At 37.4% G+C, this 24,192-nt stretch overlaps 1 protein-coding gene across 8 annotated transcripts in view; it reads left to right on the top strand.

Moving 5' to 3' along the window:
- LOC117423324 (C-Jun-amino-terminal kinase-interacting protein 4-like) overlaps window positions 1–20,132 on the top strand; it is a 72,783-nt gene extending 52,651 nt beyond the window's left edge. For 5 of the 8 annotated variants that reach the window (XM_034038900.3, XM_034038887.3, XM_034038895.3 and 2 more), the window contains 18 exons: window positions 466–522; window positions 4,039–4,212; window positions 4,711–4,843; window positions 5,111–5,203; window positions 6,002–6,169; window positions 6,412–6,583; window positions 6,912–7,139; window positions 7,440–7,641; window positions 8,188–8,310; window positions 9,625–9,705; window positions 10,198–10,265; window positions 10,864–11,012; window positions 11,706–11,877; window positions 12,663–12,776; window positions 13,965–14,003; window positions 14,665–14,841; window positions 16,108–16,254; window positions 18,110–20,132. In XM_034038900.3, the coding sequence (XP_033894791.1) occupies window positions 466–522; window positions 4,039–4,212; window positions 4,711–4,843; window positions 5,111–5,203; window positions 6,002–6,169; window positions 6,412–6,583; window positions 6,912–7,139; window positions 7,440–7,641; window positions 8,188–8,310; window positions 9,625–9,705; window positions 10,198–10,265; window positions 10,864–11,012; window positions 11,706–11,877; window positions 12,663–12,776; window positions 13,965–14,003; window positions 14,665–14,841; window positions 16,108–16,254; window positions 18,110–18,225 (2,413 nt within the window). In that variant the 3' untranslated portion in view covers window positions 18,226–20,132. The remainder of the gene's footprint in view (window positions 1–465; window positions 523–4,038; window positions 4,213–4,710; window positions 4,844–5,110; window positions 5,204–6,001; window positions 6,170–6,411; window positions 6,584–6,911; window positions 7,140–7,439; window positions 7,642–8,187; window positions 8,311–9,624; window positions 9,706–10,197; window positions 10,266–10,863; window positions 11,013–11,705; window positions 11,878–12,662; window positions 12,777–13,964; window positions 14,004–14,664; window positions 14,842–16,107; window positions 16,255–18,109) is intronic. The other 3 variants (XM_058989912.1, XM_034038899.3, XM_034038901.3) reach the window with 1 other exon arrangement.
- Window positions 20,133–24,192: the final 4,060 nt, after the last annotated feature.

Here is a 24,192-nt window from a genome sequence, read left to right as displayed (position 1 = left end):
AGTGGAAGCAGTTGTATGTTTGTCACACTTTGTACATGTTTGCATGTATCTGGAGAAGAGCTTTTCCAATTGTCTTTAAACATAGTATTAACATTATTAAGTTATTGACAATATCAGATTCTGGGGCTATTTCTGTCTGTCTGTACATCCATCCATCTGTATGTCTCTCTTACATTTTTGCAAATATCTGAGGAAAAGCTTATTCAATGAAACTTGGTAGTACATTATTAAGTTAAGTTATTGAGAATTACTATTCTGTAGAAGTATTGATGTCGTGGTGATCATCTTTTTCATCACACTGATGGCTCGAATTTTCAGTTTAGCGATGGCGGGGATGTATGCTAGTGATGTCTTTGAATTTGGAAATGATGTGGGATTTTTAGATGGAAACACGGCTTTGGTGTAAAATAATCTGTAGTACAATATCTTAACTGGATTTAAAAAAATTTTTTCCTTTCTCAACAGAGCGTCAAGAGAAAATCCATCAATGAGTGAAAAGAAGAAATCCAGTATCTGGCAGTTGTAAGCAGCAAAAAAAAAAATTTTTTTTTATATATATATATATATATATATATATATATATATATATGTGTGTAATTTGAAGAAAATGCAAATATTATTAATTTATGATTTTTATTAAATTCTTTTTTTTCCCTTTTTTTGTTTTATTTCTTTTTTTTTATCTCCAGCATGTAGGTAAATCTTAAGCCTCTTTTGCCTCAGTCAGTCACCCTACCATTAACAGCAGCAAAAGTGATACCAGCCTTGGGACTGCATTTAAACTAATGTTAGGGAGTGGATTGCTGCTCCTTTAGATTTAATTTAAACATTGCAGGTTTACTGTGACCTTGAGTAAGTGTTGGAACAAATATTTAAATATTCAAATATATATCATTCAAAGGAAACCAGTGCATAAATGACTTTGGAAATAAATAACACATGTTCGACTGCTCATTATAAGTCACATCCTTATTGGAACCTATTAGCAGAGTGTATCTCCCTTAGTCGGAATGTCCGTGACAAAGCATTCTGAACGTTAAAACCACAACAGGTTCTATATACAGCTTTGCTTCTGTTTTTCATTTACATTGAAATGACTTATAATATGTTTTAAATGTGGCTGGTGGCTATTCTCCTTTTCTAAATAGGTCATTTGATGGGGTACTAGGGCAACTTAATCCCAATAGATTTATTTTATTTTTACTATGATATGATGCTAGTTATACTTCTCTTTTCCAGCAGATTCAAAATGTAAGAATACATTCATATATCTGTTTTAAGTTATGAAAGAATATTCAAACACGAAAAAAACATTATTATTTATTTATTTATTTATTTATTTATTTATTTATTTATTAGCAGACGCCCTTACCCAGGGCGACTTACAGTTGTGTACAAAAAATACATATCAAGAATTACAGTACAATTAAGAGCAAGATACAAAATACAGTGACTTCAGTCCTATCTTTAATATTAAGGAAACTTTACAAAACATGTCCAATAAAGTTCACAGTGTTGCCTGTCCGAAACAAAACAAGCATCAATTGGGTATTTACAATGAGTGTTTCCAAATATGAAAGATGCCTTCTGGCTGAATAATTACTTATGAGGTTTTGAATTAATTAAGTCTTGAAGGAACATCAACAGTCCTGTTTAATATCTGAGGGACAATTTGTACTTGCTATAAAATGCAGCCCCCTTGCTGGTATTCTTTGGATTTTTGGAAATGTGCAAAGATGGTTATGTGGTGCGGTTCTCTTTTTATTTGCAGTGCTTTTTAAAACCTATTTTTTTCTTCTAACACTCTCATATTCAGTCTCATATCATATTGCCCTTTTGGATGAGGATAGGAAATTAATCTTTCAGTCTTCAGGATCTGTTTAATTAAACCTACACCCTATCGGGATAAGCCACAGCTGTATTTTATTGGAACATTTTACAGCATTGAGGTGTCACCATGGATTTCATCAACCCCCTATCTGTGGTTATCCTGGGCTTATCCTTAAAAGAATTGTTGTGATCCCAGTGGATTCACAATTCCTGTAAAGGGTAATTAAAAAAAAAAAAAGTCTGTTTTAAAGACTTATTTCTTGAAGTGTTTATAAACAGCGCTCTGAAAAAGTGAAAAATTCTTCTATCCTCCTTAGAAGAATTGGAAAAAAGGTTTCATGACCTGCAAAATTGATTTGATTGATCAAAATGGACTTAACATATGCAACAGAATTGACATGTGCATAAATTATAAATGCCACACAATTCTAGAATGTCTGGCATAACAAAAAAAAAATCTGAAAGTATTTTAGATATATATTTTTTTTCTCCAAATTATTATACTGAAAAAGCATGTTTGCTTAATAAACCATATTCATCTGGTTGACAAAAAATGAGGGATACCACCAATCTGTAACGCATAACACTGAGATTGAGAACTCCAAGAAAGGCTGGTTCAGTTGTGTTACAATAAGTTTGATTTGTAATGTGGAAATGCTGAACAGCATCTAGAAGGCCTTAAGTAAATGTCATTATTTTACTTGTAATAAACCAGGTGGTCCTCTGGGACTAGTTTTAAAAGACACTGCTAACTGTAAGACTCTTTCGCTGCTAGTTAAGGATTCATCTGCAGCTGCATTTATTACAAACCCTAAACGTGGTTGGGCCGTATTTTCAAAGAGTTTACTCCAGTCTTTTAACTTTTTCAAAGAAGAAAATTCCATGTGAATGCTGGAAAACTGAGAAGCAAAACACTTTAGAGTACTTCAAAGGCCATGAATAGTAGTACTTTTAGTTGTTTGGTTCTGGTTTTGTAAAATCAGTTGCTCAATTAAAGACTGGAGTAAACACTATAGCTCGTTAAGCTAGTTAAATAAATCCATACATCTTTCCTGTTGTGCACTTCTATTAGCTAATCTCTAAATCTGTCTCCGTTTTAAAAGACACACGTTATAACAAACATATTTCCGTTTTTAAAAGGTAGTCTGTCACTGCTTCACTTCATTTCAACTCGGCAGTATCTTCCAGTCAAAACCATTTTACTGGCTGCAGAGCATGTCGGCCAACAGCGGAAGCAGCGAGTTGGTAAATTTAAAGTCAAGAATGAGGTTGACCCAATCCCTTCCCAATTCATTTCCAGAACTTTTTATATTAGCTGCAACATAATGAGATTGTAACCTCAATACTAGATTTCAAGAATGGATCAGATTTGTGGAATTCTTCGCAAAAAGAGACCCAACAAGCAACTGAAAGTGTTTCCCCAGTTTCTTTTGTCAACCTTATGTCTGGTATCCATGTTATGGCAGTGCATGCTTGTTTCAGTGAAGCTTCAGCAGAATGGAGTGTGAGGGATGGGTGTGCATGTAGAATATTCAGAAGATCTCCCCATATGCATATGCAGGAATGTGGAAACATGCCTTGTTTTATTTGTTGCAAGTTACAGAGGCTTTGTATTCTGTGGCTGAAGGGACTTCACAAATACAGTTAATGCTGTGTGATGATGATTATCTTTGATTGAGGTTTCTTATGAGCCTTTGACAATCTGGGAGTTGATGCACTGAAGTACTTGAGCTAAAGAGTAAGTAGCTTTGATTGTCGGTTTGTATTAAGTGGTTCTTATTGCGATTTACTCAAATGTCATGTGCTTTTACCTTGAGTTTAAGTAGCTGCCTTCCTGTTATAATTGCCTACCACTGACCATAGATCAGCCAGTCTTGGTCTTTGTAGAAATGAAAAGCACATTAACATACTATATAATTATATTAAAAACTAAAAACTGCACGGTATTTGAGTAATTGCTGTAAGAACTACTGAGAATGTTTGCAAACGTCCTACAAAAAATTAAGAAAAACAAAATTTTTGAAGCTACTTACTTTTTAACAATGTGATAGATGGGAATCTTGTTTTACCGGTACTGCTCGCTGTCTGTACCGCTGCATGGGGGTGAGGGAATTCAATCCAATGATGTACTCCACTGTTGGTCCAACTGATTCAGCTGCTCTGTCTGCATTCCTGTTAGTTTTTCTCTCTCGTTTCTGTTTATCCCAGTTTCAGCCGGCTCTTCAGCCCCTCAAGTACTACAACTAAGAAGCCAGAGCCCCCAGTCAATGTTAAATACAATGCACCAACCTCACATATCACCCCGACTGTTAAGAAGAGAAGCACCACTTTATCTCAACTACCAAGTGACAAATCAAAAGCATTTGATTTCCTCAATGAGGAGTAAGTACGGGTTTCATTCACATATTCTCATGTACCAGGGGGATTCTGAAAATACAGCTCCGGTGTTTTCTTGTATGGATGTTTGTTTCTGTGAAAGCCTGTGACTCATTACTTGTGAACGACTTGTTGGATTGATTTGAAAATGAGAATATGCCTTCGTAACTGTGGGATAGCAAAGCATGCCCATTTGCTAGTGTTATAACAAGGTGTTCATAGACAAAACCTTCCCACTGTCTATTAGAATATCCATGGCCATGTGCACGTTTTAGTGATTTGCTGTTTCTGGTTTAAGGCTTTTATTTAGCATGTTTTTAAACCTGTTCTGGTTGAATGCAAATTAATTATTTAAAATTATATGGGTATTTGAATATTAACATTTAAAGAAAGGTGTCAACATGAGCCAAATTTGTGAAGATTTATATGGTGGTTTTGTGGTGTGGACTGATGGTCACTTGGGGCTTGATTTATTTAATCAGCTAATTTAAGCATTTTTTCCAGGACTGACTCTGGCAATGTAGCCTCTCGTAGAGAACAGAAAAGGGTACAGTACCAACAAGTCAAGGCACATGTACAGAAAGAAGATGGCAGAATACAGGCCTATGGATGGAGTCTGCCCCAGAAGTACAAGCAGGTTATTACCATGTCATCTTAGAGAAATGCTACAAACATTTTACAATTCTGTTATTGAACAAGATGGATATGTCAAACTCACTTGTTAGTCCCAATTATGTCATCTTAAACATTTATACATTTTCATGCTGTTTTAACATGGACCTTTATGTTACTATTTTTCTGACTGTCTCCTGTATTCTAACCATATGTTTCTAGGCTTGTGTTTTTTTTTTAAATTACTGTCAGGCTTTATTATTTTTTTATTGTTTGTTATGTCTGTCTGTAGGGAGCAAATGGTGGACCGGCAGAAAACAAGATGAAAAATTTACCGGTACCTGTATATCTCAGACCGCTGGATGAAAAAGATGCTTCCATGAAGGTATGGCAAGATTTCTTATACTGTCCTTGATTTAAGGCTATCGGCAATTTCCGGCAGCTTTAAAAAACTGCAAAGTTGGTAAACCCGATAGAAACAGCCTCAGTGTTTCATAGTTCTTCTTGGAGAGGAAAGTGGAGTGCTCACATTGCTGTTTTCCAATAACTGAGGAACGTAACTAAAATAGTCCATTTTCACCACCTTTGTAATTCTTAAATTGTGAGGAAAGTGTGTGTAATGGTTATTGCTGCATAAACAAATACATGTATTTTGAAAATTACATCAAATTAAAATCTGAGACATTAAATTATTCAGTATTATAAATTAGATTGCTATACCTTTTTTTTCTATTAGAGTAGCTGTACCAGTGCCTTGAAAAGAAATGTCAATTAAAGTGCAGATACTCGGTTATCATCAATCAATCTAAATGGCCCGAATTTAATATTCCAGTGGCTTTAGTTAGATCTGCCACTGTTGAGAACAGTTAAGTACCACATGAAACTACGAGCGCAACACGTGCACACGCTCCCGTGTTTGTTGCACGATCACAGCAAAACGAATCAAATTTGAAAAAGGAATCCTAGATAACACGCTTCAATGCATTCCACGCACACGGCTTCATGATCCTCAATAACATGTAAATGGCTGTGCGTTATATTCCGAGAACTACAGCAGACCCTACTATGTATTTGTATGAAAATATGCAACTTGGATCTATCAGAAATGTAGCACTTATCGATCCATGAAGGAATACATGGATTACCTGCATTTTTGGATTCCCTGTATTTCTGTGTATTGTAGCTGTGGTGTGCAGCGGGGGTGAACTTGTCGGGAGGAAAGACCCGGGATGGAGGCTCAATTGTTGGGGCCAGCGTTTTCTATAACGATGTCACTGGCTCAGAAACTGATGGGATCAAGCAGAGGAAAGGATCACAGAGCAGTTTGGACAGACTGGAACAGGAACTCAAGGTACCAAAAAAGCCCTCTGCTGGTTAATTTGACCTGTGACATAAGATGGGTGCCCATAATGGGGTCATAGGGCTTCATCAGGAAACGAAAAAGCCACAACACTTTGAGATTTTGGCTTCGTACTCGGTACACATATGTATTCCTAAATATGTGTAAATCCTAGTTCGATTTAACCTCTGGACAAATCAATGGCACATCTTTTTCCCATTTCCATTTTACCTTTTTGATATTATGTCACACAGGAGCAGGAGAAGGAGTTGAGGCAACATGAGGAGCTCTCCAGTCTGGTTTGGGTCTGCACAAGCACGCATTCTACCACCAAAGTCATAGTCATAGATGCCAATCAGCCAGGCAACATTCTGGATAATTTCTTTGTCTGCAACTCTCAAGTCCTTTGCATCGCAAGCGTACCAGGTGAGGCAGTCGGCTGGATTTTTAAAGATACCTTTTTAATGTTAAAGCAAAGAAAAAAATCAAACCACTTTTAGAAAGACACGGAATCAAGAATGGCTATATATATTTTGACTGTAAAAAGTTTACTTTATCACTTAATAGTTAAGACCGTTTTATGACCGAGAGGAGGCTTGACCTGTTCCTAGTACCAGAGGCACATGCACAAACCATCCAGGAGAGTGGACCAAGTGGAGACAACCTCAATCCACAAATTAGATGCAAGTGATATATTTTCTATATGAAATTCCTCGGTGGCTTGTGCGTTTCTAATCCAGGCATGTATTTTCAGGAGCACGCGAGACAGACTATCCTGCAGGAGAGGAGATCCCCCGAGACGTGGAACCCAGCCAGACTGACAACGCCTCCCTGACGGGCAGTGTGGCCAGTAACAGCTCAGTAGGAAGTGACAGCATGCTGGGAGGGATCACTGTGGTCGGCTGCACTACCGAGAGCACTGCTGTACCGCAGACCGCTCGCACTCCCGTCGCCGGCTCACCCACTGCAGAACGCCTCACAGGTATGGGGAAGCAACAACCATTCACATTTTAGTTTTACAAAAGCTATTTAGTAACACTAGGGCATGAAATGAGACCTGACATTTATGAAAAACAGGCATTATACTAATAGTCACAGAAAGCTGTAATTGTTTTAGAATTTAATAGACTTGTGGGATATAAACTTATGTGAGGTCAACTCTATTTTAACATACCGCATCCTATGTGGTAGTAGAATGGGTGTTAATTAACAGTTTTAGCTCCCTGAGCAGTGAAAGTTGCATGTTTGTGTCTTTACCTAAGCATGTACTGCTCTCTTCCAGGAGAGATTGATGCAGAAAGTAGTGTCACTACAGATGATGGTGTTCCCACAGCAGAGGAGGCCACAGAGGCCACAGAAGCCAACGCTGAGTCAGGGGACGATGCTGCGGATACCAGTCAGCCAGGAATCTACACAGAGCACGTCTTTACTGACCCCCTGGGGGTGCAGAACACCTCCGAGAGCTCGCCAGTGTTTCACAACAGGTATTCTGAGAAATGTGAAGGTGTAATACAACAACCTGTATCTCTCTGCAGGGTAACTGCTGTGATTGCAGAAATACTATCCTTATTGAAAATTAACACATTGTACAAGGTTGGTCTTACCATGGTTGAAAAGATACATTTTTATGGGAAAAAAAGTTGTTTGAAAGTTATGTGTCTGTTTGTGAAATGCAATCAAAACTCCATCAGTGTCATTAGTGTAAAATATTACACATTGCCTTCTAGTGAAAATATATCACATAAATTATCATGTGAGAGGGGGTTCTGCATGAGACAAAACAGAACTGTGTTCATTTCAACTGCTTATGTCAGATAAAACTTTCCTTATTTAATCTGAATTAATGTAATCTGTAGATTTTCACTTTTCGGACCCATGTATCACTTATGCATTTCATGCCATGGTCTAACAATTTGACATTTAAACTAATGAATGAGCTGTTTCAGATTGATGGGTGAGGAAGATTCTAATATACCCATCTCATACCTGCTCTGAAGATCTGTTTTTGCGTTTCGTTTCCTTGGTTGCAGGGAGTCAGAATTATGTAAGGATGATGTGTCTGCACTTCCCGATGAACAGGACCTTGTGAGAGAGGAGGCACAGAAGATGAGCAGTGCTTTGCCTACAATGTGGCTTGGGGCCCAGAACGGATGGTGGGTATTGCTTGAAGATAAATACAGGTTGTAGAACTCAGAGCTGTGCCCATGGGTAGATTTGTTGTGCAACTAACATAGTCTGGAATACTGCAAGACAGATGTATTGATAGGGGAACTTAAGCCATTACAATCTACTACTCTGAGCTCTCAATATCTGCATTTGTTAAATCGGTATCTTAAGCCATTACAATCTACTACTCTGAACTCTCAATATCTGCATTTGTTAAATCGGTATCTTAAGCCATTACAATCTACTACTCTGAGCTCTCAATATCTGCATTTGTTAAATCGGTATTTTAATGTAATTTCATTTTTGCATTTTTCATAAGTAGTTAGTGGGGAAATAGGGATGCCCTCGACCTTAATGAGAAATGGCAAAAAAACAGTGATAGAACTACTGTGTTCTTTATGCACAAAGCATAGCTTTTTAGAAACATGTTTGGTAAAGAGAAAAGTAAATGACATAATAGTTGTGTACTAATTAACCCAGTACTGGGTTCCAGACCTCCCCTTGCTTATTATATTATATTATACAAATGGTCAGATACTAGGAATTGGAGAAATCAGCTCCCTGCTAAATCTGTTTTGAACTGATCACACATAAAACAGCATGGATAAGTGTGGCCAGAGTCTCCAGGACCTGGTGCAGGGCTTGTCAGTTGCTTTATTACGTTGTTTGTTTTGCTTAGTGTTCCAGAACCCCGTGTAGTGTTTAGAAGAAACGCATTGCTTTACCTTTGCTGTAACTCGTGTTTGCCATGTCGCAGAAATATCATTTCCACATCATCTCAATTTTGTTTGGGTATTTTTATTCACACATAATAGGTATGTCAACTAGGGATTTAAAAAAAAAAAAAAAAAACATTTGTACAGTATTTAATTGGTAACATTCACCAGGAGAAATAACTTTTCTTCTAAACATCAGTGTATCAAGTTCATGCTCCCTTTTGCAACACTGCTGGTGCTGTGATTGAAGTGAGTGCCCCATTGTGGGAACAGAAAAGCAGCATTATTGCAGGAGGGAGTATGATCTGCTGCATTGCCCAGTTGATTTATGAACCATGATGTGTGGTTTTAAAAATGTCAAAATAGTCAACAATATGAACATATAACACTGTCATACTGACAACACGGGACACAGAAAAGGTAAAGCACTTTATTAGTGAAGAACAATATTGCATACATACATTTAATCAAATATACTTTGTTTGGATGCTAGAGTTTAAAGTCTTCTTTTAAAATTTGGTTCACATGGATCTGTATTTTAGTGATGGCAGTATCCCTTTTAAAATATGTCTTTGATATTTTCAGCTTGTATGTTCACTCTTCTGTGGCCCAGTGGAGGAAGTGTCTCCATTCAATTAAACTCAAAGATTCGATTCTCAGTATTGTGTAAGTAATTTCACCCAAGGTTGGATAATTGCATTGCAGCAAACAGAGAAAAATAAGAATGACAATCCATTATAATATTCTATTAGAACACCCCATCTAGTGGTAATCTTCAGGAATAGCATGATTCATTGAAGATCATGAGTAACTTTGGTATGTTGTTGTTGGTATAAAAGATTGCTATCCTCACAGCATACATAAGCAGAATCTATTAGTTTTCACAGAACCCTTATTGTGTTTTCATAAGAATAATTTATGTATAAACAATTGTAGTAAAACTTGGTAGTCTATAGCTGCTATAACATAGTTTTACCTGAATAATATTTTCTGTACAAAAGTTAATGCATCCATTCATGATAGGGTTTTAGTAACGTTATTTGAAAAATGTTATTATCAAAACAGCTGTTCGTTTTAGCAGATTTGAATTCCGTTGAGAATTCTTCAAGAATCATTGTGTAATTTGTTTTTTAATTTTGTTTTGTATTCTTTTTGCAGGCATGTTAAAGGAAGAGTATTAGTGGCACTAGCTGATGGAACTTTAGCCATCTTTCACAGGGGAGTCGGTAAGATGAGTTTGATCATAAGAAGAAAACAATTGACAAAATGAGAGAGGGTACAGCCTTCAGATTATCACCGATCATCTACAATGGGCCTATAATTAATTAATGAGTGCCTTCAGACGTGGGTTAAACTGAAGATCTTTGTGTATGGTATTGATTTAAAGGACACCTGGATTATTTTCATGGTGTGCTTAAAATGTGATTCAATGATGCTGCTGTAAGCACATGTACTTGAGATCTTAGGCTGTTTTAGAGAGGAAAAACAAGGCGTACAGTATACTTGCATTACTGGACCTTGTCTTCATCTTTGAAAGTCAATTGTGCATTTTGTAGCATTTCTGTAAAAACAATTGATTTTGGTTTTATGTGACTTAGTGCTGTGATTTTGATAATCTGTGTTCATCTAGAAGTTAACCTCACTAGTGGAAAATTGCACGAAGTGTGTGTATATCTATATCTATATCTCTATCTCTATCTCTATCTATCTCAAACTGTGAGCGTTGCTGGTCTGCTGTTTTGAGTAGTTTATTTTTCTTAGACTTCTTAATAGGTCTGCAGTGTGAAGAACTTATTTATAACTGTATATATATTTTCCCCCCAGATGGCCAGTGGGATTTAACAAATTACCACCTTCTGGACCTGGGGCGGCCTCACCACTCCATTCGCTGTATGACAGTGGTACATGACAAAGTGTGGTGTGGATACAGGAACAAGATCTATGTTGTGCAGCCAAAGGCTATGAAAATAGAAGTAAGGGGAATCTGTTTCTGAAAAACACTGTTTGCATTATATTCAGTGCATCATTGCATCAATTAAAATAACCATTAAAATAACAAAGCTGGGGTAAAGAAGTAATTAACTACAGCTTTATGTAACCGTCATTAAAACTTTAGAAGTTTGACACACGGCCCAAGAGATTTTTTTGCACATCTTCCAATTTGTAATTTTTGAATAAACTGAGTGTCTGTTTGAATAGCTAGTTTAGGGAGAGTTTTGACCTCTGTTCTTATTAATGTAGGTTAAGATTTCATTAGGATTTCATGATTAGGGACTTTGCTGCTACAGCACATTATGTCACTTAATGTTAATAATTCTATCAATCATGTACTATTACCCAATGTGTACACTGCTCCATACAGTTACAGGATATTCAGACATGTTGATGCTGAATCACTGAACTGGACAAGCATGGCTGAACGGCATCCTCTCATTCATAAATTTCCATATGTGTACAGAAAGCATGTGTATACAAGCATTCATAGATGAGCATTTCTAGCATTTCTCTAAAATTGACTTGAGGAGTGACATCATTTCAATACAGGATTTGGGGATTTATAACCGTAATATACTGTACCTGTACAGTTATGCTGTAATTGTTTGGAGCAGTGTAAATATTAGTTTTTATAATTCTACACCTTAATGTGATGCGCTTCTCTCTTATAGAAATCATTTGATGCACATCCCCGAAAGGAAAGCCAGGTGAGGCAGCTGGCGTGGGTAGGAGACGGTGTTTGGGTCTCCATCCGTCTGGACTCCACACTGCGGCTTTACCATGCACACACCTACCAGCACTTGCAAGATGTGGACATTGAGCCATATGTTAGTAAAATGTTAGGTATGCAAATGTTTTTGCTTTGTTCAGTAATATTACAGTGGTATAATGACATTCAATAGGAGACATTGAGATCATATAGCCTTCCTTCTAGACAGAGCCTGACACGGATAGGAGGAACACACCACAAGACCCGTAGAAAAGCAATCTGTGGCTTTTATAATGTTGCCCTTTGAAAATGGATAAGGAAGAATAATCTGTTGGGGAATTAACTGTGACCACTAATTAGTGGTGGGGATGTTTGTTGCTCGTTTATACTTAGGTGCTTATTGATGCCATAAATGTGTCAAATTCACCAAACCCCCCCCCCCCACAGGGATCAGTTCACTCAATGTAAAGTTAACATTCAGAAAGTGGATATTTTAAGCTGAGTATTTAAGTGCTTCCATGTAATAATGCAGAATGTACTTCAATAAGATGCTCAAGTAACAATGAAGTAAATGAATAACATACTGTATTGAATTTAAGACATTATTTTGTAAGACCTCCCTTTTGCTGGAATGTGTTCCTCTTGTTCAGCTGAACAGCCCAGTCTGGTCAATGAGTGGCTCTAAAGAATTTAGTGTCATTTAAATGTAACATTTTAATACTTGACACTCCTTGTGTGCAAAGACTAATTTAAGTCTGTGTCTCTATAATTGGAAGCCGTAAGCTCCAACATTTTGGTACTTCAGGATTGCACTTTTTAAAATGATTATGTTAATATGACAATAATTTTACTATGATGTGCTCTGCATTTGATGTGGGTATCTTTGTCTCTGTTAATGCTTCTCTGTTCGGTCTCCCAGGTACTGGCAAACTTGGATTCTCTTTTGTAAGAATCACAGCGCTTATGGTGTCCTGTAATCGTCTGTGGGTGGGAACAGGGAATGGGGTGATAATCTCCATTCCTCTTACTGAAAGTAAGTCAGTTCACTTTTTTCATTTCAGTTTTTTGTCATTATCCCGACCAATGCTTTTCAGTTGTCTTGTATACAAATGCGGCACTTGTGTTCTCCCACTGATGTTAATTACCAGATTTTGTAAGGTTACGTACACTGCCTGGGCACAGTATTAGAACCTGTCTTCCTCACTGGATTTGGCATCGCCCTGAATTAGAGATGCAAATATGGTCATGTGATATGCGATGCCTCAGCCCGAATCAAGTTCACCCAACGATGTACTTGTACCCTGAAGAACTGTGTTTGGGTTGAACTTGAACAGTGCAGTTGTCATGCATGAAATATTAAAGACTGAATGGAGCATCCCTCATGACACCTTCCAGCACCTTTTGGAGTCTGTGCCATGTGGTGTCAAGGATGTGCTCAGGGAAAATGGTGGTCCAACCTAATATTAGATACAGACCCCAATAAAGTGGCCGTGCTGTGCATGTCCATTTTAGTAAATTGTGAACATAGAACTACATTAATGTTGAATGTAAAATCCTTAGAAGGCTTGATTTAGTAAATGTACTGTGGAACATGAAAGGCTTTGGTGTGGAGATACAAGTTTTAAGTGCATGACAATATGTGATTTTATTATTGTACACTCGCATGAAAAAGCACAATTCTTCTGTAACGGAGGATTCTGTGTTTGTTGGGAACATTTGTCATTGCAGTGTTCCATTACATTACATCCTTTCATTCAGGTCGGAGCGTGTCTGTACCATTAATTCATCAAATAAAGAATTAACCTTTTTAAGAAGTTGTCTTTAAGAAAAAAAACAAAAAACACACAAAAGTCTGCTTTACATAGTCTATATTTTCCTTACATTTAGCACAGGTCATTGTTTGCTATGCTTACTAACTTGCAGCAAAAAATACTTCTGAAAACTCATCAGGCGAGCTCTGGATTACAACACTTAACATGATTCCCCACCTCAGAAAAATCAGCCTTGAGGAGTCTTTTCAGTGTTGTTTTTTTTTTTTTTTTTTGCTGGAAAAGCTAATAAACATGGCAACAAAACAAACACTAGAAAATACACACATTCTAAACAAGGAAGACTTTTAATATTAGTGTTCAGACTAAAGGAATCCTCATATTTCTCATTAATTCTCCTTTGCTGTCATACCTGTCCACTCTCCCCCCCCTTTCCGACTCTCTTACTGTAGCTGTAATCCTCCACCAGGGACGTTTACTTGGGCTCAGGGGTAAGTGCAGACCACAAACTAAAACCAAGCTACTGTCTGGCTTCCTGTAGCCACTTCAGGCTGTTCACTGCCCTGTTAGACCCCCTCCCTCCTGTTTGTACCTAAACCTCCCTACCCACCTCAATGGTCAGTGCATCGCAGCAGGTTCATGTTTGCTAAATGCCCACAGACTTGCTGAGCGATTTTAGTTGTATCATACTGTGCTGCAGACAAGCTTCTCCACAATTCCATCATTTATTTGTATGCCAGTTATTTCAAGTCACATTCATTGGGTGTGTCTCTTCGTTTAAAAGATGCATTTCATTTTAACTCACTTTCTTTTCTCTGTAACAAGTCAACATTCTGTAACTGGAGTGGAGCTATGCGACAGGACTAGCGTTAGATTTAGCAACTCTTTCTGTTTAGCGGCTAGTTTGATAACTTTTTAGCATGCTCCATCGCTTGTATCAGGTTAAGTTAAGCATGCATTCTTTTATTGCGGTTCACCGCAACTGAGCTGAAATGATCATTGCTGTCTTTTTGTGCCCATTTTAATTCCTTACTTTCCTTTAGCCTTTTGGCTGTACTGCAGTTTTATTCAGTGCTTCATTAGTGGAAAGAAATGTGATGATCCAAAGGGAAATTTATTATATATTCATGTTTTTTTTTGTTTTTTTTTTAGCTAATAAAATAATAGCTGGGACCGGGAACCGTCCAGGGGGTGTAATCCGAGTGTATGGAGATGAAAGCAGTGACAAGGTGACACCGGGCACGTTTATCCCTTACTGTTCGATGGCACACGCTCAGCTCTGCTTTCATGGACATCGCGATGCTGTCAAATTCTTTACAGCAGTGCCAGGTAAGAGTTCATCCCATAAAAGCAATTCCACAATCTATTTTTGAGCCTCTGCTTAGAGCCCATGACTGACTGTAGCCAATTCCACTGTCTTCCATGAGATCTGAATGTTCTCTTTCTCATCAAGGTACATTACAGTATTATCAGCGATCATGTGTGTTAACGGGTGGGAGGGGTATTAATAGTTTAGAGTTTAAACACTTAAATATTAGTCAAGTGTTAAACGTGTTGCCTAAACATTTCTGTTGTCAGAAATATGAAGTTCAAATATAGGTGTTGGCCTTAGTGTACAGTGTAGGCCAATTTATTTCATGTTCAATATTTCTTCCATGTACAATGAAATGCTGTACAGATACAGTCTTGTATATAAAGACATGTTGCAGTAATTTGTAAGTGATGGAGGGGCTTCCTATGGTGTATTTTCTGATTTGGTTACAAACATTCCCAATATGTCTAAAACACTGTGTTTAATCCTAAAGATTAAAATGGTGTTGGAAATTAAACAGAAACTAACACCGCTAACGGGTTATTATAGCGCTACAGTTTTTAGTAAACTTTTTTTTAAATTGCATTTGCTAATTAAGCGATAGTGCCCGTCAATAAAGGTGGTTGACTGTGACTTCTGTGTCCCGAGACGAAGGCGAGGGCGCTGACGAAAGTCAATGTCAGCTACCACACAGTAGAGTCTTCATCGAGATGGAGACAAACTCTGTTTTATTGTTGTTGAAAGATGCTGTCTGAGCTTCTGAGTTGACAGGATGTGATTGGCTGACTTGTCAGTTGCGGGTACAGGACTGGTTGCTTTCGTTGGTGCAAAGTGTTGATTGGCTGGTTTTGGTGGATAATGACATAAATGTGGACTAGTTGGTCTTGGTTTAGTATTTTTGCTGTCCAATAGATGAAAACTGAGCTTTCATTATGGCAAGTCAAAATTAAAAAGCTGGTACTTGCCTGGATTGATGTTAAGTTTGATTCACAGTTAATGTTGTGATGTTCCAGCGGGCATCTACTATCTGATAGAAGCCTGCTAGAGCTGGAATCTGATTGGCTGATTTGTACAGCATTACATTTTTAAGTACGTGTGCAGTTACTTGCTGATAAATATTTTTCTTTTTCTGATATTTTAAGCGTAGTACTGTGTTTAGCTACACTTTTGTTTTCGTCACCATACACTGTATAATCTACTTTACTGAAAAAAGCTATTGTTAATATCTTACAACTGAATTTGTTTGGTTCAATGCTGACAAATAACTCAATTCTTCCACACAGGCCAGGTGATCTGCCCCCCAAGTGGCATTGTAGGTGACTCGACCGGAGACAAAGCAGGACCTTCCAGCTCCGAGCAGCCGAGCCAGGAGCTCATGAAATCATTGCTAGTGATGAGTGGAGGAGAAGGCTACATTGACTTTAGAATGGGTAAGGCTTAATGGCAATTAAGTGCACTAAAGGGTCCATCCATATAAAGTTGTGATATCTACAAGTTCAGTACAAAAAGGTTCAGGTTCTGTAAAGATGTAGTAATGTAAAAGTAGCCCCAATTGTCTGGTTTTAACTTTTTTTTTACATTTACATTCCCTTTTTCATACCATGCAGGTCTGTCTTCATTTACTACAGCACAGTATATGTTTGCAACTCTCCAAGAATAATAGTTGCAGACACAAGTATTGGCACCCTAAATTTAATATAAGATCATTCAAGAAAACATGTTAAATACAAGAATGTAATGAACATTAGCCACCAATTAATGACAAAAACCAAAATACACCATTTCTGGTAGTTTTAAAAAACAAAAGCACTTAAGCAATTTCAAGTATTTGTTCCTGACTGTAGAAATGTAAGAGCTACATTGATTGAAAACCATTACACAGTAACTAAGCTGCATTATAAAGTCAAGAGCCAGAAAGAGGTCATTATTTCCAACATCTGTTGAAGAACATTTTGGCAACACAGCAGATGATGGTCAAAACAAAGGAGCTGGATTGGAGTTGTATGCCTGTAGACCTCGCTGCAAACCATTTTAAAAGAAGATTCATAAAACAAACAGTCTAAAAATCCAAGAAATATGAACAGGAATCTGAAGCATTCTTTAACAAAAATCTCTGGTCCAACAAGACTAAAATATGACTTTTCCCCAAAATGGACAATGGTATGTTTGGAGAATTAAAAAGGGAAAGCCTTCAATGAAGAAAACCTTCAGTTAAGCATGGAGGTGGTTCAGTCATGATATGGGGGTGTTTTAGCAGTTCAGGGACTGGAGACATTCATGTGATTTGAATATCGAACGAATGCAGCTATATATCAAAGCATTCTACAAAGTACAAGGATACCATCTGCTCATAGGCTGATTGGTAAAGTTTATCTCCCAACAAAACTAAGACCCAAAGCATGTGGCAAAGTCAACTCTGCAATTCTTTTTTTTTTTTTTTTTTTTTATTTAGTCGTTGCCAATTTAGTTTTTATTATTTTCTCCCCAATTTGAAATGCCCAATTATTTTTAGGCTCAGCTCACCGCTACCACCCCAGCGCTGACTCGGGAGGGGCGAAGATGAACACACGCTGTCCTCCGAAGCGTGTGCCTTCAGCCGCCCGCTTCTTTACACTCTGCAGACTCGCCGTGCAGCCGCCTCAGAGCTACAGCGTCGGAGGACAACGCAGCTCTGGGCAGCTTACAGGCAAGCCCGCAGGCGCCCGGCCAGACTACAGGGGTCGCTGGTGCGCGGTGAACCGAGGACACCCTGGCCGACCTAATCCTCCCTCCCCCCGGACGACACTCGGCCAATTGAGTGCCGCCCCCTGGTAGCTCCCGTCCACGGTCGGCTGTGGAATAGCCTGGACTCGAACCGGCGACGTCCAGGCTATAGAGCGTATCCTGCACTCTAGCGAGTGCTTTTACTGGATGCGCCACTCGGGAGCCCAACTCTTCAATTCTTGAAGGAAACAAAGATAAATCTGTCTGAGCTGAAGGAAATATGCAAGACAGAATGGGCCCAGGTTTCACCAACAAGATGCAACATTATCATAAACGTCTGAAAGCTGTAATAAAAGGAAGACGCACAAATGCTAAAGCAGGGGTGCAAATACTTTTGTCATGGACACATACTTAAATTGAAACAAGTTTGTTTTTGATTACACTGACTCTCAATATGACCTTACAGTTATACTGACCTAGATGTCAGTGTTCAAACAAATACATTACTAAATATGTCTGCCCCCTGCTCTGTATGTAGTCCTGCAGTATTTCATTTATTTGAAATCCTGAATTTTGTTTCAGGGGATGAAGGGGATGAGTCAGAGGAAATGGGAGATACACTACAGCTTCAGCCTTCTCTGGCTAAAGCAGAGCGGAGCCATCTAATAGTGTGGCAGGTAATGTACAACAGCGAGTGACCCACACGTGCCATCAGCAAGTTACAGGAAGACCAAGACAACCTTTCGCATGTGTGGTGTGTGTGTGTGTGTGTGTGTGTTTTTTTTTTTTGTTGTTTATATATTATTTTTGATTATTTGATTTGATGTATTTGATTATAATTTCTTTCACCAGAATGTCTGATGGGTTTCACTATGTATACTCATTCCATTGTAAAAACAGATCTCCTGACTGCAAATGCTGTGTTTTAACGCTGCTGTGCATTCAATGTTCTGTATTTTAGACATGAAAGACAACCATTGGACCTATAAAATCTGTTTTGCAGGGATAGTCTGGTGAAATGACACTGGTTTGTGTTGCTGTTCACTAATAGTTAAGGATTCTGTAATTTAACTGCAGTGTAATGTACTTCAAACATTGATTGTTAATGTGTTTTATTATTATTTTTAAAACTCTTGATAGTTTGTGTACCGATAATGTGTATACATTTGAGCATGGTCTTGTTAAGTAGCAGACTTTAGTTGTTATTGGGATAGGTATACCTGCATGGTGAAGTTCATTATTTTATTTTATTTTATTTTATTTTATTTTATTTTATTTTATTTTATTTTTTTCCTGAGCTGCTGCTTCCTTATTTTCCTTCTATCCCTGTATAGGTCTTCCTACCTTTTGAGAGAAATAGCTTGCAGATTGTAGACACTTTAAATAACATAGGCTGCCTTAGTAACAAACAAGCAAAAAAAAAATATGGTGTTTCGAATAATTATTGTGCTAACTGTTCTAAGGAACTACATTTGTATTTACAATGATGTGTAAGTGAATATTTATTTCTATGTGAGTGTTGCAAAGTTACCAAAGGAAAAAACCTCACTTAGCAATCTCTGTTCAAGAGACCGCTTTTCATGCTGTCCTGAGTGAGCCCTGTGGCTTATAAAGAGAGATGCCGTCATTAAAAGTGAACCTAGCTCTCCAGTTCTTTGTGAAATGCACATCTCTGAAAAAAGCAAACATAGCTGACAGGGGTGCACAATAATGGGGCACTTCAAATCATTTTATACACATTACATAATGTTTCCTTTCTCTAACTAAAGGAATTTTTTCTTTATTAATTTGTTGATAAAGCCGTGTTTTTAGACCTTTAAACCTACTTTTAAATATTTTATGGTCTGTGTAATTTCTTTTGTTTTGTACGTTTCTGTCGGTTAGACACTTTATTCTGTATTTTACTTGGCTCTGTAATTTGAAAACAGAATGCTACAGCATTAGAATTAATGTCTATTGAGAAACAACACACTGGGCTTTATTTCTGTGATCCGAAAAGCTCATTTTTGCAGTGTAGCCATTTCAGTATTTATTTCTATTAATGAGCCTCTGTGGTTCAGAATGTAACTTTGTACATGAAATATATATATAAATATGTATATGAAACCTACGTGGCTTGGTTTTATTGTTTTGCGCAGAGTGATGAAATTTGTGACCATGAAATGATGAATAGGTACATACTTAAATTTAATAAAACAAAAAAAAATAATAATTTCATGGGTTGTTTACTCTGAAGCCCTACACTTGTTTACTAAGCTGCGTTTCAAAGATCATCACTTTTTTTATTTTCAAGCATTTCCTTTTCTGGTATCACTTACATGTCAATTGCAGGGGATGTTCAGTTACTGTGCCTGTCCGGAATAGATCAAGCAGTACCTACAGTCTCTGGTGTTCCTTGGTAGCTATGTGCTTTTGACAGCATCATAGCCATAACAATCTATTAAACTGAATTGTATTTTGGAAACTGTGTAGTGTCATTTGCATCATTGACTTTCCCCTTTCCTTTTGTTCATTCTGTCAATGCACCTGACCATCGCACACGTTTTGTAATTCGTCATTTGAGATGAATGTTGCATTTCGGTCAAATAAACAACCCTGGCTAATATTCTGTATTGCCTTTTATATTATTTTTCTTTGTATTATGATCCAAGTAAGATGTTAAAAGGTACTGGTATACAACAGTTGAAATCAGGCACTGATTTTTATGTACCTTTTCCTCTGGTTCATGTGGTAATTAATGTTAGGTGGCAGTGCTGTAAAGAATATTATAGGGATATGTTTGTGGGTAATGTAGTTGCAAGCAGAAGTGAATGGACTGAGGCTGAAAGCATTTATAACCTATAACTAATACATACTGCTTTATTGTTAATATACCAGTTAAAAAATGCAGCGCTAATGGTTTTCCATTCCTGACCAACCGTTTAGTCCATTGTGATTTTCATTGAAAAGATGGAAGAGGTTGATGAAGACACTGAAGTGGCTGAGGTAGGTGCCTGGTTGTCGCTGTGGTGAATTAACTTTGCCGTTAAATGGAATTCGGAGAAATAACACAGGTATGATGCATTTTTTGTTTTGTTTTTTAAATACAGGTAATGTCGGCTGTACTGATTTTTATACAGCAAGAATACAGCATAGTAAAAATGCATGAATTGGGTTTCTCTGTGATGTGTCATGGAATACAGCAGGCGAAACATGCACTCTGATTGGCTGGAAGATCCTCAGCCACCTATAAGCTACCTTGAAATTATACGAATCACGCTATAGTCTTCAAACCAGTTCCTTTCAGTCTCCTGCAGTGTACAGTATGTGTTCCTGCAATATCTTTTCAGCATTTGTGATTTTGATATGTATGTTATTCTAGGAGACGGCAACATGTTTGATGTAAACTCTTGCAGTCTTTTAAAGATATAATACCCCACATGATTATAAATAAACACCTCTAGTAGGGCTTTGTTGTTCAATAATATCAGTATAACAAGAGCACTACAGTATTTTCTTTGGGAAGGGGGGCAGTGTTATTAGCGTCCTCCTTCAAATTGGACCTTTGTGTGCACTGATTTCATTTGATTACTACACTGATCTGCAGCTTGGGTCCTATTTGTAACCTCCAGGTGGCAGCAGAAGCATGCCTTTGAGAACATAAGAAGGTTTACAAACGAGACCATTCGGCCCATCTAAGCTCGTCCTGTTTAACAGCTGCTTGATCTAAAAAATGTGCATCCCAGTGATGCAGCAGGAGTATGGCTAGGTAGCCCATTCCATACCCTCACAACTCTCCATGAAAAGAAGCGTCACCTACCCTCTGTCCTAAGTCTGTCTTCATTTCATTTCCAACGGTTTGGTTTCAGTGCTGCACTTCTACTAATGGCTAGGGCTTGTCAACTCCTTTTAAGATTGTAAAGACTTTTGCAGCTCAAACTACCTTTTGGGAATGTAAATAAGCCAACAAGGGTGGTAAATGGAAATCCAGAAATCACGCACCTTTAAAACGACAGTATTCTGGCTAATGCCTTAAATCTGTTGTGCACAAACCTGGCGCTTGAGATCTATTCCAGTCCTTTTTTTCCAAGCAGGTCCTAAGTTAGTTGATAGAACCTGCTAAGGATCATTTAATTGATTTAGGACCTGACGAATAAAAATCCAGACTGAAATGAATCTCTAGGGTTAGGGTTGCGATGTTGTGCACCACTGCATTAAATCATTTGCCATAGTTAAATTTAATGTTTAACGGCTAAGATTTGTAATATGACTTAACAAGTTCTTGCTTGCTACCATAGATACTGCTTAGTGGGGTTAGATTTAAGACCAGATTATTGGACCAATTGCTTCAACAGTCAGGCTGGTTCATGCGTCTTCATAGCAAGTAATAACTAGCTTGTAATTGTCTTCTCTCAGCTGTTATCTGCCAAGTAATTAATCCTTTAGAAACCCCTTCTGGACCTTTGTACTAATCAAATTCTTCAGAGAATTCATTTTTAAACTGGTTTTGATTAAAACGAATTGTTAAAAATCTAATGTGTATATTGCATAGCTAACAATTTTTATGCAATATAATCCTTTAAAGATGTTGGCTTCTATCTATCTTTCATTACGTGGGACTTCTATTTTACTCGACACATACAATACTTAACTGAAATTCCTATTAGTAAAAGCAACCCTGTAACCAAACATTGAATCTGAACAGCTCTCCTATAAATTGTACAAGAGAGCCATTGTAATTAAAGAAATACGAAAATTGTATTGCATCAACCAAGGATTCTTGACTCTGGACTACCTGTTGAAACTTCTAAATCGTACAGTCCCAAGTCAAAAGGTATTAAATATTCCATATTATATAACATGCATCAGAAACCTGACAATGGAAAAAAAGTGTGTATATTAACTTGTATCTCCCAAAAAACATTATTTAGGAATGGTTAATGAAAATGTGTATTTATATAAGCTTGATTATGCTCGGCATGTGTCTGTCTTTATACTGGTAACTATACAGGGAAGGGCATCACAAATCATAGAAGATATCAGCAGTTCATTCAAGACAGGAGATCTGAATGGAGCTCTGTTCTGATGTTATTTGTTGATCCTCTCACTCCAAACGTGTAAATGACGTGTGTCTTCAGGTTAATTGAAACCATCCGACTTGAAACCCTGCAAAGTGCGGCCGTGCCCAAAAACATTCTGGTCAGCCCCACACTGCACTAACATAACCCTGTGACCTGCTAAATGTTACTTTAGAACTATGTTTAATATGCACAACCTACCAAATTAATTTTCAGAGAAGCAATTTTATGTTGGTTCATCCTTTTAATCTACAATCTTACAAAGGTCGAAATACATTTCTTGTACATTAACAAAGATATGAGTCGTATACTGCATAGCTAAAATGTCTTGTATATGACAGTAAGGCGTTTACTCCAATGGACATTTTGTATATATGATGCATGAATAGGCAGAACTAGATTTTGTTCCAGAATGTTAAAAAATAAAAGAATAATTTGATTGTTCCCATTGAAGGTCAGGATGGAGATAACAGCAGGTTTGCTCAAAATTGCATCTGTCTGGTAGCCTTCACTCAGGCTTCGTTATCCCAGCGGTGAACGCTTTGTGGGTATTTCCAATGCATTTTGATGTAAAGACAATGATAAATCAGGCCCATTTGTTTTAGGGGCAGGGCTTTGGGGAAAACTAAGTAAAAATACTTTAGTGTTTTAGATAAGATGCACATCATTGTTATTTGTATTACTTTCCCTCTTGCTCTTGCTGCAATTAGAACATTTAGCCACCGGGTGGCAATGTTTAAAAAGCAAAAATACCATGTCCAAGAAAACAACACAGAATTTGTCATTTGACCTTTCAGGATATTCCTCTTTTGTGCATGTAGATGCAGTACACATTATGTAGTTCACGTTGAGCTGTGCTACAGGAGATGGTTTTTATTCAAAAATGCTAATGTCTTGTTTTCACAGCAACGGTAACCCAGCAATATTTAAAAATATAATCTCAAACCTGAATGGAAAGGGCTGGACTTAAACCATACGGTTCAAAGCAAGCTCTGTGGTCACGAGGTAAGCAAGTGTCTTAACCATTTCAAAGTGTGCATCATGAATAATAATCCTATAGGTTGATTAATTTATGAGATAGTGAATAAAGCATTTTACTGAGCATAGTAACCCTTAAACATACCTTCAATTTTAAATGGATACAAAAACAACAGCTTTTTAATTTCCTTTACAAAAAACAGCACACCCTTTTCTTTGTATTGCATTATGAGATCCTAACATGCAGTTCCAAGAAATGACCAGCAGGTGGTAGCAGATATCTACAACTTTCAGTAATTCCTCAAACTCTAAACAGTACATGCTGGCAGTGTAGCGCTGGTGTAAGATATTATTTTAACCCTCCATTTTATTCTGGCCCCCTAATCTTAACAAAAGTATGGAGGGCAAAATAATATTGGATAATTATACACTTGTACCATGGGAAAAACTGCAAAATTACCTTGCAAAAATAAAAGTAGCATTTTTTCATTAGTGTTAATGTTGTTTTTCACAATTTCTTTTAAATTATTTTAACATTGTTCTGTAAGTACAATATTACTTATTGCTTTAGACGACATGTGCTCATAAGTTGAATTCTTAAGACCATACACAGTTCATAATTAGTACACT

Source organism: Acipenser ruthenus, chromosome 17 (genome assembly GCF_902713425.1).
Source record: "Acipenser ruthenus chromosome 17, fAciRut3.2 maternal haplotype, whole genome shotgun sequence".
Taxonomy (NCBI): domain Eukaryota; kingdom Metazoa; phylum Chordata; class Actinopteri; order Acipenseriformes; family Acipenseridae; genus Acipenser; species Acipenser ruthenus.
This window is presented reverse-complemented; position numbering and strand designations above follow the sequence as displayed.